General features: G+C 38.6%; 1 protein-coding gene across 1 annotated transcript in view; it reads right to left on the bottom strand.

The window, feature by feature from the left end:
• The window catches only part of LOC109834237 (probable ADP-ribosylation factor GTPase-activating protein AGD5), a 22,853-nt gene extending 17,478 nt beyond the window's left edge, over nt 1-5,375 (bottom strand). Inside the window, exons 1-3 of the mRNA XM_020402216.1 lie at nt 5,129-5,375; nt 1,451-1,509; nt 529-619 (exon numbers count right to left, since the gene is read on the bottom strand). Of these exons, the coding sequence (XP_020257805.1) occupies nt 529-619; nt 1,451-1,509; nt 5,129-5,179 (201 nt within the window). The 5' untranslated portion in view covers nt 5,180-5,375. The remainder of the gene's footprint in view (nt 1-528; nt 620-1,450; nt 1,510-5,128) is intronic.

A 15,899-nucleotide genomic window follows, 5' to 3' on the forward strand; every position in this document is an offset into this window, starting at 1 on the left:
TTCCCTAGATCCGCCACTGCATGGTGCACTATATAAAACAACATATAAACACATCAGTGCGGAAAGATATGGTTAATACAATAATTATCAGTGCAATAATAACAATTTATCATAATTCAGAAGAAAAAAAACTTTATATGAGTTTTTAATATGCAAGAATTAACGTGTCCTTTAATTTTGATGTTTGACCACAAAAATGTGTAAATACTTGCATCTCGAAATTGCATTAGTTAGCAGCAATGAAGAATTAAAATACTAACTATAGTATTGTTGAAGATAGAAACATGATTGATACATCAATTTTTTTAAATACTAAAGGCTATTGCATAATTCATACAAAAGTAACTCATCAACTTGCAGCCAAGCTTAGAGAATAACCAATGAGTTAACTGAGCAAGAAATGGAACAGTTCCAGTGAGGCACTTCGAAAGTTCAATCCAAAAGGTTAAGTTTGCATCTTTCATAACAACTGACATGCCAGAAAGTAAAATAGAAGAAATGCTACATGTGAGTAAGATTGTAAATGACCTTAGATATGTGAACCCCCAAACTCCTATGAATTCCAGAACACTGCATGCAAATAAAGATTCCCAAATTCACACTTGCCCATCGTGGACCTCTGCAATAGAAAAACCCAACATTAGCCGAAGAAAAGAGTTTAAGAAAAAGTAAGAAAAGAAGTACCACATGTCAGTAAGAAGAGCAACACTATGCATAATATTTGTGAAAGATCAACAGTCTCAAAATCTTACAGGTTTGATAAATTGTCAGGATTTACAAGCCTCAAGGTAGAAAATCAGATGCAAAATGAAATACTGGCTGGTTGTTGAAGCATATAAAATTTTCAATGTGATTAACCAAATCATTTTCATAAATTTTTTTCAGAGTAGATAATGGGAATAACTACAACAGATCTCATGCAAATAAAATCTTTATTAAGAAATACCTAGTCAGTGAATGATAGATATTTATTTTTCACTAATTCCTGGTTCGATATTACAGGAGCTTCATTGTGCAGCAAGATTCTCCAAGGATGTATAGATATCAGCATGAATCCCTAATATTCCATAATAGTATCATTTCCCAAGTTGCAATACATTATATAGAAAATAGGATCTTTTGCTTGTTTACATACGACACACAGAAGGAAAGCAAGTTTCCGCAAGTAAAGTTGAGAGAAAGAAACAAGTCATTAGCCAAATCCCGAATAAGAAATAGAGAAAAAGGATGCACGGCTCACAGGCCCAAGGACGGTGGATAAGTTTCTTAACATATGGTAGGATAAGAAATCAAAGAGGATACATATTAGGTTGAAACTGGAAACAACTATTTAGCATTCCATCCATTGAGCTACTTAACCTAGATGATGATGATAGATCTTCAAACCAGCATATCGAAATGAATATAAGTAGCTTATATATGCATGCATGTCCAAGTGTTAGTAATTTACTTGGATTTGCAGTCAGCACATTCTCTGTTCTCTGGCAATTTAAGTAGTCCCTCCAGTATCTGCAAGTGAATTAACCAGAAGAAAAAACAAGAAATGAGTTTAAATAACAAGTAAGACAAATCAGTGAGATATGAGCAAGGATCAACCTGCAGCATATTTAGTAATAAAAACAATTAAGAGTTGTACATTTCAACTCCATACTCCATACTCTACAATAGAAATTGACTATCCAATCTGTTTAAGGTATTTGTCACCTTTCTAACACAACGTTCTTACATACAACTACCCACTTCTCAGGACTACTGAAATTACCTTTCATGCGCAATAAAGAAACTTGATAGCAAGGTTCAAAAAATCTAGCAATACCAATGTGAATTGCATTGTACAGGTTTAATTTAGCCAAAACAATATGATAAAAAGCAGTGTTTTAAATGTCGGCCAACATGACATGTCGGCCACATGTCGGATTTAGGGGCCAACTGACACAATATTGAGCTTTCTAATGCGTATTGCGTTTTCAGGGTTCATGTCGGATATATGGGGGGACATGTTGGATATGTCGGGCAGATATATCGAGGAACATGTCGGCTATGTCACCGATTTTTCAGTCTGAAAAATTGGCTGGTTTTTTTAATTATGTTTATCTAATCATGTTTGGGCTTAAATTCTTGATTGTCTTAATATTGCTTGTAAAGACAAACCCAATCAGTTAGGGAAATGGGAAAAAAAATCAAAGTCATTTGCATCGCTCGTCTTCTCTCTATCCTTCGATATCTCATCGGTCTCTTCTCCGAGCTGTTCCTTCAATATCAATACCGGGCGATCTTCTCTCTCCTTAACCGTCAACATTGGAGTCCTTTTTTCTCACATCTTTCCTTCACCATCAACCTAAGCATCATAGGTTATTTACTTTTTTATATGTTCAGATAATAGAATTTATTAAGTGTGTTTAGATTTCATTTATAATATTTATATTACACATATGCACACCATCCGATATGACAATCCGATATTTTTTTCATATCCCCTGATATATCCCCGATTTTCGCTATCCGACATGAATTTTAGCCATCTGACATGACATGAACTCGACATCTGACATTTAAAACCTTGATAAAAACGATATTTATCAGAAAGGTTGTATGCATTGAGTTTCAAAAGCACTAAAGTTGCAATGTGTTTCGCCTGAATCAAGTCGATACAGGCTAAAACAGATAAACGCCAACAAATAACATAAATCACAAGTAGCCAAAAAAAACTAATCAAATAAAGTAGCTGGAGTTCAACAAGAATTTCACAATATAATTAAAAAAAGAAAACATGCTCGTCCCTTTACACCTGAATTTAATCATCAATTGAGCTTTATTCAACCGTAGATATAGAATGATCTAACTCAAATTTTCTCCAACAAATACACCAAAGGTAGGGAAATAACTAACATCTTTTAAAACAGAAACAAAGTCAATATTTTTGGCTTGATGTTTACATCTCTAATTATTCTTTCAATCAAAATCATCCTAGGCTCTTAAGTTTTAGTTTATGCCAATAAAAGTTATGCTTAATAAATTGAACAAACAGATAGTTGGCATCTGGACATTTTACCAGATTGTACCATAATGTAGCACACATTTGTCAATTATTCAAAAAAAGTTCAAAATATTACTAGTAATCTTTACTATTTTTTTATACTTATTAATTAATTTTTAGAATATTTCTGTGTGAAGCCACAGGAAGTGCCAAAACCAATACTGGAATCCGGAAAGAGGATTAAAACCAATTCTGATACCAAGATCACAAACTTTTCTTGATATATTTCTAGAAAAATTTATAGGGTAAAGGAAAAAGCCTTCAGATCTTTTTCCAGTTTGTTGCCAAAGTAAGGCTCCTCAAGTCGAAAGTAACTTCAACTAGTGGTGCTTTAAAACTGCTTAAATTCTGTTTTTCTGGATGAATTTAGGAACTGCCACCATCATATGAAACTGTACAAGGACAACTGTTATGAACTGGTTTAACAAGATGGTGTTGAGAACATTCATGCAGGAGCAATCATTTATCAATTATCAATACATGAGAAATCAACAAGCTCAAATATCCATAAAGATTTTTGGCCATCTTGAATCTACGACTAATTTCAAACAATTAGTTTTAAGTTTTAGTTAAGTTCTAAGCTTGCGTAGCTTTATGCATGACTGTCATCTCACCATTTGCTATTCCCTTTTCACTATTTGTGAGAAACAACTAAAATAATGAGATCTCAATTGTGACCTGACTCGCTAAACGAAGCAAAACACAAGGAAACACAATGTATGTAATTTAGTCATAGAGTACCAAGTGATAAAGGAGTCATATAGCATGTGTCATTGTGAAAGGCTGATGACAAGGGATAGTCATAGAATTAAAGATGGATTTGAATCATAAGATTAGCCTGAAGATTATATGCATGTAGGTTGTAACTTGCAAATAGAGAAGATATTTGCTTTCCTCTTGATGTGGACAAGATAAAGATATATTTTCAAATACTAGATCCAATCTCCATATTAATAAAAAATAGCTAAATCTCAGACCACTACTAACCATATTGACTATTACTGAATTGTTGATAGAAGCATGAGTTCATTGATTCATATAAAAAGTTGCTTTATGCTACATGATGCACTACTTGATAGACTCGATATATATTCAGATGTACATAACTCTTGTATATTCAGATATGTGGCCATTCATATATTTGTTGGAACACACTTTCCATGTCCCTATCCATTTCTAAACAAAACAGATATAGATATCCATACTTGTGAAAATACAAATATAGAGTCAATTTTGGAATGAACTATTTGGATACATTTACATCTATACATGCAGGTAATGCCAACATGGCATATAATTACAGATATATGACAGGTGATGTGTACCTATGGTTGTAAGTTATAGAATAACATGGTCAAGAAACCAGAAGTTGAACTAATAATGCTCCTAAGGATAAAGGACTACTGAATTTTAGAGTGCGCATAAAATTGATTTATTATGGGTAATCCAACATTAGCACATCCTTCACATAATTATTCAAACAAAGAGAATGCAAAAATATATATGTGGGAACCTAGATATGTGTTTTCAATAGGAGTACTAACACTTGCGGATAACCAAATGGAAGTATTTCTTGGAAAACAGTATGTGAATAATCACATATGGGATGGGCACCAGAATAAGTAGAATCTGAACATACATGTGACTGATACTGGAAATGCAACTCACACAAGGTTATCAGGAGCTTCACATGCCATCAGCATGAATAACAAAAGAGGAAGATCAATCAACGGAGGACGCGTTGATTTTCTTTTGAAGGGCCAAAACCCGACAGACCTCATAACTCTTCTTTAGGGAGCTCTGGGAAGCAACCAAGTGCCTTGTTTTCATCCAAAATAAGAAAAACATTTGGAGTGTAATCGGAAAACTTTCGGAAATTTCAGCATCTCCTTTAATCATACAAATTAGACTAGCATCAAAACCCTAATTTCCTATGCAAATTGAAGCAAAGATTCGCCATTTTTACGGGTCAATATCCTAATTTTATACACGGATCTCGCGATTTCGTTGTAGAGCAGTAAATTGACATAGATCGCAACTTTGACCTAAAATTGAGAGAATTAGGCGACTGGCTAAGGAATCGATCGGTACCTTCTTGTGCCTGGCGTTGAGTTCTTTGGAAACCGATGCCTTTCCGTTCATGGCGATGGCTGTGATCCGATCAGAGAAATTGTTGAATAAAATATGATAAAATTCGGAGGAAATGAGAAAGAAGAAAGGAAGGGAGACCAATCTCTCCCTCTCTTCTCTCTCTCTTATGTTTTTCTTTATTGACAGAGAGAAAGAGAGAAGAAATAGATTGGAAACAATATTTGTGCTTCTCTCTTCCCCTTTCTCTTTGTTCTGTCTTTTTGTTCATTAATAATCACTTTTTTTCCTACATTTAAAGTGAATAAAATAATTATGCAATAAATAAATAGAGGGGTAACTACGTATTAGTCCCTTATTATCCTTCATTGCGAAAAGTCCCCCAAATTTCAGTGTTAGCATGTTGGTCTCTCACTTCTCTGATTTTCTTGCAAATCTGACCCTCTTATTAGGTGACATTTAAGAGTGAACTTTTGTTAACTTTAATGAAATTAAATAGTTTTCCGTTATACCACTGCCAGTAATTAATCCTATCATTTAAAATATTAATATTTGCTAATTAATCTCACACATCTTCGATTTCCTTGCAAATTCGTCCCTCTTGTTAGGTGATGTTTGATAGTGAACTTTTGTTAATTTTAACGAAATTAGATGGTTTTCAAGTTATATTTCTAGCCATAATTGATTTTATCATTTAAAATCTTGCCAACTTGTTTCACAACGAGTTTATACTAACAACCAGCTTCAACTAAAATTCAAATTCACATTCTTCTTCTCCTCCAACGGTTAGGAGCTCTCTCAAACCCAATTTAGAGTTTTTTCAACAGTAAATATTTCCAACTAGAGTTAGAGAAAACCTTATGTTAAAACTCATGGGATTTTTAGATGTTGGGTTAAGGTTTAATCTAACTAGAGTTGAAGAAATTAATAAAACCCCTAATAGAAGAACGAATTTGCAAGAAAATTAAAATTTTGAGGGAATGTTTGGCAATTAAAGATGGTTTAAGGACTAATTTGTAATCACCCTATATAAATAAATAAAATAAGGAGTCCATTATTATCAACTAACCCCAACCGTTCTCTAACAGTGGTGTTAAACAATGAGTGGGTTGTTAGGTCATGCCTAACTTGCTAATCCCAGTACCTTAATAAATTCTTAACTTAGAGGATATTTGGAAATGCTTATTTTTGAAGTTTATAAGTTATATTAGTTTCTAGTGGTTTTTGACTTTAATAATAAAAAAATTTTAAAAATATTTGGGTAGTATAGTAATTTGTTTGGTCAAACTTAGTTTATTTAGGTGAACTTATAAATTAGTTATTTAAAAGCTCGGGTATACTAGCTTTCTAAAATGTAACTTATAAGCTAATTTATTTTGCATTTTTACCAAACAGATAGAAATAAAAAAAATAGCTTAAAAGCTAGTTTGGCAAAAAAAAACCGCCCCAAACACCCTCTTAATGTTGTTATTTATTTGTTTCTCCACTTTTCACCATTACAAATATTTTCGCTAGAATCAATCGTTTGACATGATGGTGAGATTGATGATGATATTGTTCATCGAATCAAATATGAATGGATAAATGGAGAAGTGCTTCAGGAGTCTTATGTGATAGTAGGATGCCAATGAAATTAAAGGAAAAATTCTATACGATGGTTATAAGACCAATAATGCTTTATGAGTCAAAATGATGGACAATTAAAAATAACATGTGCAAAAGATGAGTGTGACAAAAATAAGAATGTTGCGATAGTCTTGTGGATATACACCAAAAGATAGGATAAGAAATAAGTGCATCCGTATTAAATTATATGTTGATCTTATTGAGGATAAAATGAAAGAGAGAATCGACTAAGATAGTTTGGTCATGCACAACGGAGACCTCTTAGTGCACCGGTTAGAAAATGTAATTGTATTATAGTTAATAGGGGAGATCTATAGATAGACCTAAAAAAACTTTGTTGGAAGCAATTAAGAATGACATGGTAATGTTTAACTTAGCGGGGGAAGATGTCCCATAATTGAATGGAATGAAAGAATAGGATTTATGTAGCCGACATCTGTGATAAAGGCGTTAATGTTGTTGTTGTTGTTATTTTCAACATTACAGAATAAATTTTTTGTCCTTATTTATAAGTTATGAATTATTTGCACTTAGGTTTTCAACTTTGATATGTTAAAGTTACTATTGGATGCTTAAATAATACCCTGAAGATCAAAAAAATAAGCTATTATACCCCATAACAACTTAGCAAGGTTGCAAGTGTTATCTTTCTTTATAAATTTAAGGTATTTTTTGGTAAATAAAATTAATGGTGTCAAAGATATAAATGGTGTCAACTTTAGGGTATTTATATGAAAATAACCCTTTATTATTATTATTAGGAGCGATAAATAACCTTTTATTTAAATTTGAGTTAAAATTTGTCGATTCTAATCTGATCTCCTTTCAGTCTCATAATAGCTTGCCACATTTATGTATTTAGTATGCCACATTTTAATGAGATACAATATGTTTCAATCTGTTGGCTCCTAAATTCTAGCTTTTTGTTGTTAAACACTTTTTTTTTTTTTGGGGGGGGGGGGGGGGATGGATAATTTCTATGCCAAAGATCGTCCATAGTCATTGGATTTTGTTGTCCTAATCATATGAAGATAATGTATTCAAAACATTTTGAAAATATTCTGGTTTTTCAATCTGCTACAGCATAATTCCATTATATAGTGCTAAGAAAACATAATTAGAAGATATTGTACTTTATTGATGACTTGCCAAGTTGTCAAGTTACACCAAAACATAATATATGAATAGTTTGGATTCATGTGCCCATAGGTTAAAGAGAAGAGGTCAAGGAAAATAATTAAATTAATTCATCATTTAAAAAGGAATTGCATTAATCATTTATTCTGTTTTGGTGTTTGTAAAGAGGAATAGTTATCATTATTTTCACTAGTACTCTGGTACATGTGATGCATGCATTGCATAATAAATTAGTACGTATAAATTAATTTAAGACATTAATAAGCGATGCCAATATGAATAGATTTTTAGAAAATTATTGCTAGAAGTGATATAACGTGAGATAAAGTATCTTACTATTACAAAATATATAGGGAGTGGAGGGAGTTATTAAGTAGTGGATGGTAGTTGTAGAAGAAAAGGCGGAAACAACAAAGCTAAAAGAAAAATGAAGAGTAAGGCCACATGTGCGGTCGACCGCGAGCTGTTCGATTACAGGAGGAGTTTTCACTTCTCTGGCCGGTCGACCGCGGACACAAGTGTGGTCGACCAAAAACATGCACGAGCAGAGTCTACAGTCGTAGCTTTGACCGGTCGCCCGCGGTCAAATGAGCGGTCGATCACGATACGGGCAAAAGCTCAGTTCGTTTCCAAACCCGTTTGGGATTGCTGTTTGATATATATTAGAAATCTATGTTTCTAGGGTTTATGCAATATGAATTCCTGAGAGTTCAGAGAGATCTTGAGAGAGAGAGAGAGAGAGAAAAAGAGAGTTTGCTTGGAGCGATTGTACAAGAGAGAGGTTGTTCTTTCTTGGGTAAAAATCGAAGCTTTATTTCTTTGGGACGAGCTTGTGGATTGTACAAGTCGTCAGGAGTTTCTCCTTCATAGTGAAATCCCTCTGCACCCCTCCGTGAACATAGACAATTTGCCGAACCACGTAACTTCTGTGTCTCGTGTCTTTACTTATTATTTTGCATTACGCTATTGCTTAATTCGGTTAGTTTGAGTTTTGTATAAGCTGAAGCTAGGTTCTTTTCTCGAGGTTACTCGCTTCCGCGTCAAGAGGGTGGTTGGATCTACCCTAATAATTGGTATCAGAGTAATTGGTTAGAGAGAGGTATTATTAATCAAGCGAAGGATGGCGTCAATCAGCAAGACGGTTAAAGTTAGAAAGTACGAGATCGAAAAGTTCAATGGGAAGAATGATTTTTCTTATTGGGTGATGCAGATGAAGAATTCATTGATCTCAAAGAAATTGCACAAAGCTTTAGTGGGAAAAGAGAAGAAGCACAAGGATATGTCTGATGAGGATTAGGAGGAGCTAGATCTGAAAGCACAAGCGTCGATTATCCTATGCCTTGAAAGTGATGTAGTTTTCTTGGTGGATGGAGAGGAAACGGCTGCTTGCGTGTAGTCGAAGTTAGAAAGTGTAGGGGCAATAAAGTTTCGGGTCTCAAAGGATATTTGTATTAATTGAATGTTTGTTACAAATCAAATGTAATCCAAAGTTTATAACAGAAGCGAAGGGAAGGCCCTTCTTGTTTAACATGGATCCTTTGGTAGCGATAGGATGACTCACTCGAATGCTTGCGTCGAGTTTGCTTCCCTTGGATGATATGATCGAAGTTGCGGTTGAGCTTTAGTACGTAGTAAAAGCTCTGGTGTTGTTGAGTTCGAATCTACCCGAGCTTAGCCGAATGCTTAGAGCGGGCTACAATGCAAGAGTTTGCAAAGAGCTCAAGAGCCTCAAAATCTAAGAATTTAGATTAAGTCTACTTCAACAGACCAAGTAAAAAGCTAGGAAGGTTCTAACAAATAAGTTAATGAAAGCCTCTATTCGAAGAGCCTTGAGAGAGTCAATTAGCTAATCTTCAAAAGTGAAGAAACCAAGAGCAAGTCTTTAGATGATTAAGCCTTGCAAATGAAAATAGCCAGCCTCTGGAACTGAACCCCCTCTTTGTTGGCAAAGAGTGGTTATAAATAGGCATGGGAATGCATGAGTCATCCCTTGATTTGTGGGATGTGACCACCAATGGGTGAGGAGCACCATACCCTCCCCTCTAGCTGTGGGTGTGACCACTCTAGGGGTGATGAGAGTCATGCATCATCATCACCCAGGACGTGGGAAGTGGGTGGGCCCACTCCCCTAGGCGAACAGCCGCTTGCATTATTCAGGCGAGGCTGACAGGTGAGCAGGCGAGCTTGAGAGCCGTCTGAATGCTCAGGTGAGCTTGGCGAACAAGGATCCCTCCAACATGAGCGGGTCTCGTTGATAAGCGGAGTTCGTGTGGCAACTCTACAAGAGGGCTTGGCTGCGGCATACGAGTAATGCTATTCAAGTGCATTGAATCTGTCTGAGCGTGCTCATGACGGCGGGTTGACGGCTGGAGTCAAGCAGACAAGTGTTTTGGCTCATGCGGGCGAGCCAAATGTTCAGGCAAACCCCAACTCGTGCTGGTGAGCTGGGCATGTTTGGCGAGCTTCCTTGGGCTTGCTGAATGCCGGCGATCCTAAGCCATTTGGCAGGCGGGGCCAATCAAGCAAGCTCTTGTTTGAGCATGCAGGCGAGCTCAAATTGCTAAGCAAGTGGGGTTTGGCAATTTTTACCGCCTACAGAAAAAACACCTTCATGATGAAGAGTCTGACGAGCTCAATGAAGTGTAGGTGAGATCGAACCATCAGACGATCTCGAGCTATTGACAGGCGAGCTCAAGCATCAGTCAAGCTTAATAAGTCGTTAGGCGAGCTCTAGCATCAGGCGAGCTCTAGGTGTAAATAGGCAAGCTCGAGATGTGTAGGTGAGCCACGTGTCTGCGTACGGGCTTCGAGAGGGCGTAAGGCGAGCCACATGTTCATTCACCAGTTAAGGTGACGTGGACACGTCAAATCATATTAAATGTGATCTGATGGGGGTGTCTCGCCTTTACGCACTCAATCTGAGCCGTGGATTCAGCGGCGTTCTTGATTTCAACCGTCACTTTAGCGATAGCTCGTGTTCGAACCGCCAGATCTTGACGTTCATGCGGAATTCTGAACGTCCTGCCTCACTCGTGGCCGTTTAATTAGAACGGTCGAGCTCAAATTGTTGCAAGTGATCTGAGCTGCTTGCTTCGCTTGAGCTGGCGAATCTCAGCCGTTGAGATTTGCCTATATGAGGCATTCATCTCACTCGTTAGGAGATTACCATGCTCCCGAACTTCTCTGCTCAAGCTTTCGAAGAGAAAACCTAAGCTCTCTTTCTCATTCTCATTCCTTCTCGAGCTCGACATGGCCCCAAAAGTGAGAGCCACCGCCTCTAGGGGAAAGAAGGAAGCTTCTTCCTTCTCTGTCACCGCTATTATGACCGTCACCCCCGCCTCGCCTCGGACTCGTCACAGTAAGTTAGGGGATGGGGTTGAAATGAACCCATGAACGGACGAGACTGGGAAGATCCATAGCTTTTGTTCATCTTTTATGGTGAACTTCGTTGACTCCGGCGGGGTTCTGCTATTCAGGCGAGCTTCGTCGACCTTGGTGGAATTTTGCCATTTCAAGCGAGCTTGCTTGTTGGGCGAGCTCTGCTTTCATTAGGCGAGCAAAAAATACCGTTCCGATGAGCTTTTGCTTTTGTTAGGTAAGTTCAGCTATCTGGTGAGCTCTGCCTGGTGGCGAGCTTAGATGTCTAGCGAGTTCTTCTTGATAGGCGAGCTTAGCTGTCTGGCGAGCTCTTCCTAATAGGTGAGCTTTGTTTGTTCACATATATGATGGAGCTCGCCTGCACCTTACAGGCCGCCTGTTTTCCAGACTTAGAAAATTTTTGACCTTTTTTGAATCAAAATTTCTAATTCTTTCTTTATTGTATTTTGTAGCTCGAGAGGAGGCGTCGACCGTTAGGCCTCGTGTTCTGAGGTCGTTTGGAAAGCAACCTCTCTCAAAAGAGGAAGCAGACCAGTACGAGGGGATCTCCCACAGAAGGAGATCAGCGAGATTTGAGCTTGCTCCATCCGATACGAGGGGATCTCCCACAGAAGGAGATCAACGAGATTTGAGCTTGCTCCATCCGATCCCATTACCATCTCCGACGATGAGGGGGAGGAACCCACTCCCGCATCTACTTCGCTGCTCCCCTCACAGACTCCTGTTGACGACGAAGGGCTTATCCCACTGATCCAACCCATTGCCATGGTTGTCTCAGGCCAAGAATCTGCTTCTTCGGACTCTAGATCCGTGTAGGCCCGCATCGAACGGCTGGAGAATGCTATGAAATAGACAATCTCCATCGTTAGCCATGGTTTGGGCACCTACGCAGACCTCAAACCCTCTCTCATGAGCCAAGTAGCTAACATCAGGCGTTTAGGCGAAGCCCGATGAGCTTCACATTGCCTGGTGAAGCTTCTTGGCGTTGAGCTACGTCTGACGCGTTTGGAGAATCTGTTGCGTGCTGACTTGGAACCCGAGGTAGAGCGGCTCATAACCTAAGCTCGGACCCGAGGGATGTGGGAGTGCGAAGTTCGAGAGAGGGACATATCTAATTAGGAAGCCCTCCTTGCTCATCTGCATAATCGGCAACGCTTATTGCAGGCTGAGATAGATGTTTCTGCCTCTACTATCGCTCGGATAAGGGCCTAGCTTGCCGAAGAGGAGTCGACTCTGAAGGGCTTGCGGCTTCAGAGCGCGGACGTTTAGGACACAATTGAAAGGGGGATGCATAATCCTGGGTTTTCTGAATACGGGTCGAACTTGGTTTATTTCGAGCCCAGCTTTAAACCTAGGTATTTAAACTCTTTAAAACCCTTTTCCCTGGATCTTTTCACATCCGAACACAACCACCATCTTCCCTTAAACACTAGATCTTTGTTTGGTATTCCTCGAGGCGTTCTAAGACGTGTTTTCGAGTAGAGGGAGAGATCGTGGACCTTTTTGTTGAAGAGGAGATCTTGCACACATGTTTAGGAGTTTGACACCGCATTTGAGGCAAGATCACTTGCATACAATCCCATTTCCATAGTTAAATAACTAGTTTTAGATGTTAAATCTGAGTTTTCATGTTTAATTCTTAGCCTGAAGTGCTAAAAACTTGATTTTTGATAATAAACCTTTAACCTATGTTAGATCTGTATTTTTTTACATGTTGTGGTTTATAGTTCATGATCATGATCATTAGAATGCTTTTAATTTTTTTTAATTTATTAATCATGTTTAAATCATGCCTAAACCCTAGATATGTAATTATTTGAGTTTATATGTTAACTAAAGTTGCTTAATCATAGGTTTGTGATATCTAGGCTCTGTAATCATATTTAAAACGAATTTTTTTTTCTGTACTTGTGTAGATTTAAATCATGTTTTGACAATCATGCTAATTATGTTTGAGTTAAACCAGAGAAATTGATTAAACAAGATGTTAACCCTAATTAGGCTAAATTAACTTTTGTTTCATGTTCTAGGTTCTAGATAGTTCCTATTGATCATACATCATGTTTAAATCGTGTTTAATACTTCATAGCATGTGCATGTCGACGGTTTAAACACTGTGCGTGCATGTCGGAATTCGTGTTTTTACAGTGTAATCGACTACTAAGCTTAGTAGTCGGCTACTCTGTCTCAGTGCCAATACACAAAAACTTGATCGTAGCAGATTAGTCGACTAATGTCCTTAGTAGTCGACTACTGATACTGATACCGGTTTTCTCAGAGTCTGGATGGACTCAGTGTAGTCGACTACTGAGCTTAGTAGTCGACTACTAAGATAGTTTTTCTTGAATATGTTTTTCTTTGTTCGAGACACAATTGCGGGGTTTAAGCCGCACGATGATACACATATATTTGTGAATACACATGAAATGTGTCGTAGTATACACATGAAATGTGTGGTAGTATACACATGGGTATCGTGAAATGGATTAGGACGGGCTGTGAACCGATTACTTTGAGATAGAGTCGATACACACTATATATACATAATGGATATCGTTGATGAGCTCAGTTTAGTACGACGCAGGGTAGTGCATCGATATTCCATTTGTACAGACCATTGAGTCGAGTTTAGGATGTTATATCTAGCAGGCCGTTCCATACTAGGGTGCGATGTGACTTGTGAGTCGTACTTCTAGGATACCTATGTGGTAGGCCATCCCACACTCATGTTACACACTGAGCTTTGCGATGAGACTAATGAGCCATGTACACAACTTAGGATACCGACTTGGTAGTTTGTTCTGCATGATAATACAAAAAATCAAAATCGTACAAGGATTTATATTGAGACGATTATTTATAGCCTGAGTCATTGACGGACGTCAGTTATGTATTCGACTCATTGCTGAGATATATGACCATAGTACTCTACCTTTGAAAGTACACAGACTTTATGTTGATATTTATTCTATCTCACTAGTGATTGAGGAAGATAGTATAAATACGATACATACATACATATACATACACACACACACACACACACACACATAAATATATATATATATATATATATATATATATATATATTGATGTCCTTTTCTTTTCTGTATTTTCTTTTCTTTATTTTCTTAGTTAGGATCACAATTTGAGGCATATGGTATATACATGAAGATTTTCTTTTTTTGGATTATTTCGCTCGAAGTACCAGTCTCGTGTTGTAGGTGTAGACGGTAAAAAATACCTCTATAGGTTTACAGGAAATTCGCCTGCGAGAAGAACTCGCACGCTCGGTTCTCTGGCACGGGCCTAAATCGCGTAGACGTCAGATATGTTCGATTCTAGGTTCGCCTTACGGTCGGCTCGCCAGCACGAGTTAAGATCGATCAGGATGGCGGAAGTTCGCCTCTCATTCAACTCGCCTGCCCGAGTGTAGAGTCGAATCCGCCAGCAAACTCCAAGACCGTCAGTACAGCTGGGTATCCGCCACCCCATGTGCTGAGTTGGACTTTCCCATCCCTCTCGACCCGAGGGGAGGGAGAGCACAGTACTCCAAGACCGTCAAACGGCCGCTCGCAGTACGCACAGCGTGAAGGACTGAACAGGTGTCGAGTCAACCTGAGCATTCATAAATGCGGCTCACCTCGGCTGTCTGAGTCAAGAGCTAGATCCGTCGGCACTCAGCAAGTTGGCTAGACCCACTCGAGTACTGTGCACCTACTTCGCCGCCTCTCCTGACCGGAAAGGAGAAAGCACCGTGCTCAAAGCACGCCGGGCGGTCACGTACAGTACGAGTGATCGGACAGACACTTCATCGATCTGCGAATTCATAAATGCGGTTCATTAATAACGGTCAGGTCCACTCGGATAATAGACGGCCGTCGCCTCATATACAAGAATGGGCCTTCCCATCGTAGGTGACCGGACATAAAGCGCAATCCCTGGAATGACCATTCATGGTATCGAGAAGCAGCTAAACGTCTCTGAAGAAGATGTGGTCACATCCCACAATTCAAGGATGAGTCAAGCTGTCCTTCTTTCATTTAAAAGCTCCTTCCAGCACGCTGGAAGAGAGGTCGCAAAACTTAGAGAAAAGAGCTGAGGCTAAGCTCTTTGCATAACCTTTGCATTGCGGCGTCACTGTTTAGTTCCGAGCTCCGATCGCCGGCGAACTAAGCAAACCCGAACTCCCTCGAGTCGAGCTTCTACTGCGAACTGAAGCTCTCCAGCAACCTCGATCGAACGGTCCAAGGGAAGCAGACTCGACACGAGCATCGAGCGAAGCATCCTATAGCCACCTAAAGTCCCCACACAAAAACAAAGAGGGCATTCCCTCTGCTTCTGTTGTAATCATTTGATTATTAGTTTGTAATAAGCTTTCTTATAAATACAAACGAAACCCCCTTTTTTCGGGAAATCAAATATTCACCCTACAGAAGATGGCGACCACAGTGGGAGAAGCTGTTTCATCGAGTGAAATGGTGGTGGCTCAGTTTGATGAGGTTGCTGTTGGGACGACAGTAGAGTCCCTAGAAATCGAGTTCGACTAGGCCAAGTACGAAGAATACTTGTCCTCCTCCTCCTCTGGTGGCGATGCGTCCCGCAAACGCCACAGAGCTGTGCGCCGAGGCCG

The sequence above is a fragment of the Asparagus officinalis genome, chromosome 3 (assembly GCF_001876935.1).
Source record: "Asparagus officinalis chromosome 3, Aspof.V1, whole genome shotgun sequence".
Lineage (NCBI taxonomy): Eukaryota > Viridiplantae > Streptophyta > Magnoliopsida > Asparagales > Asparagaceae > Asparagus > Asparagus officinalis.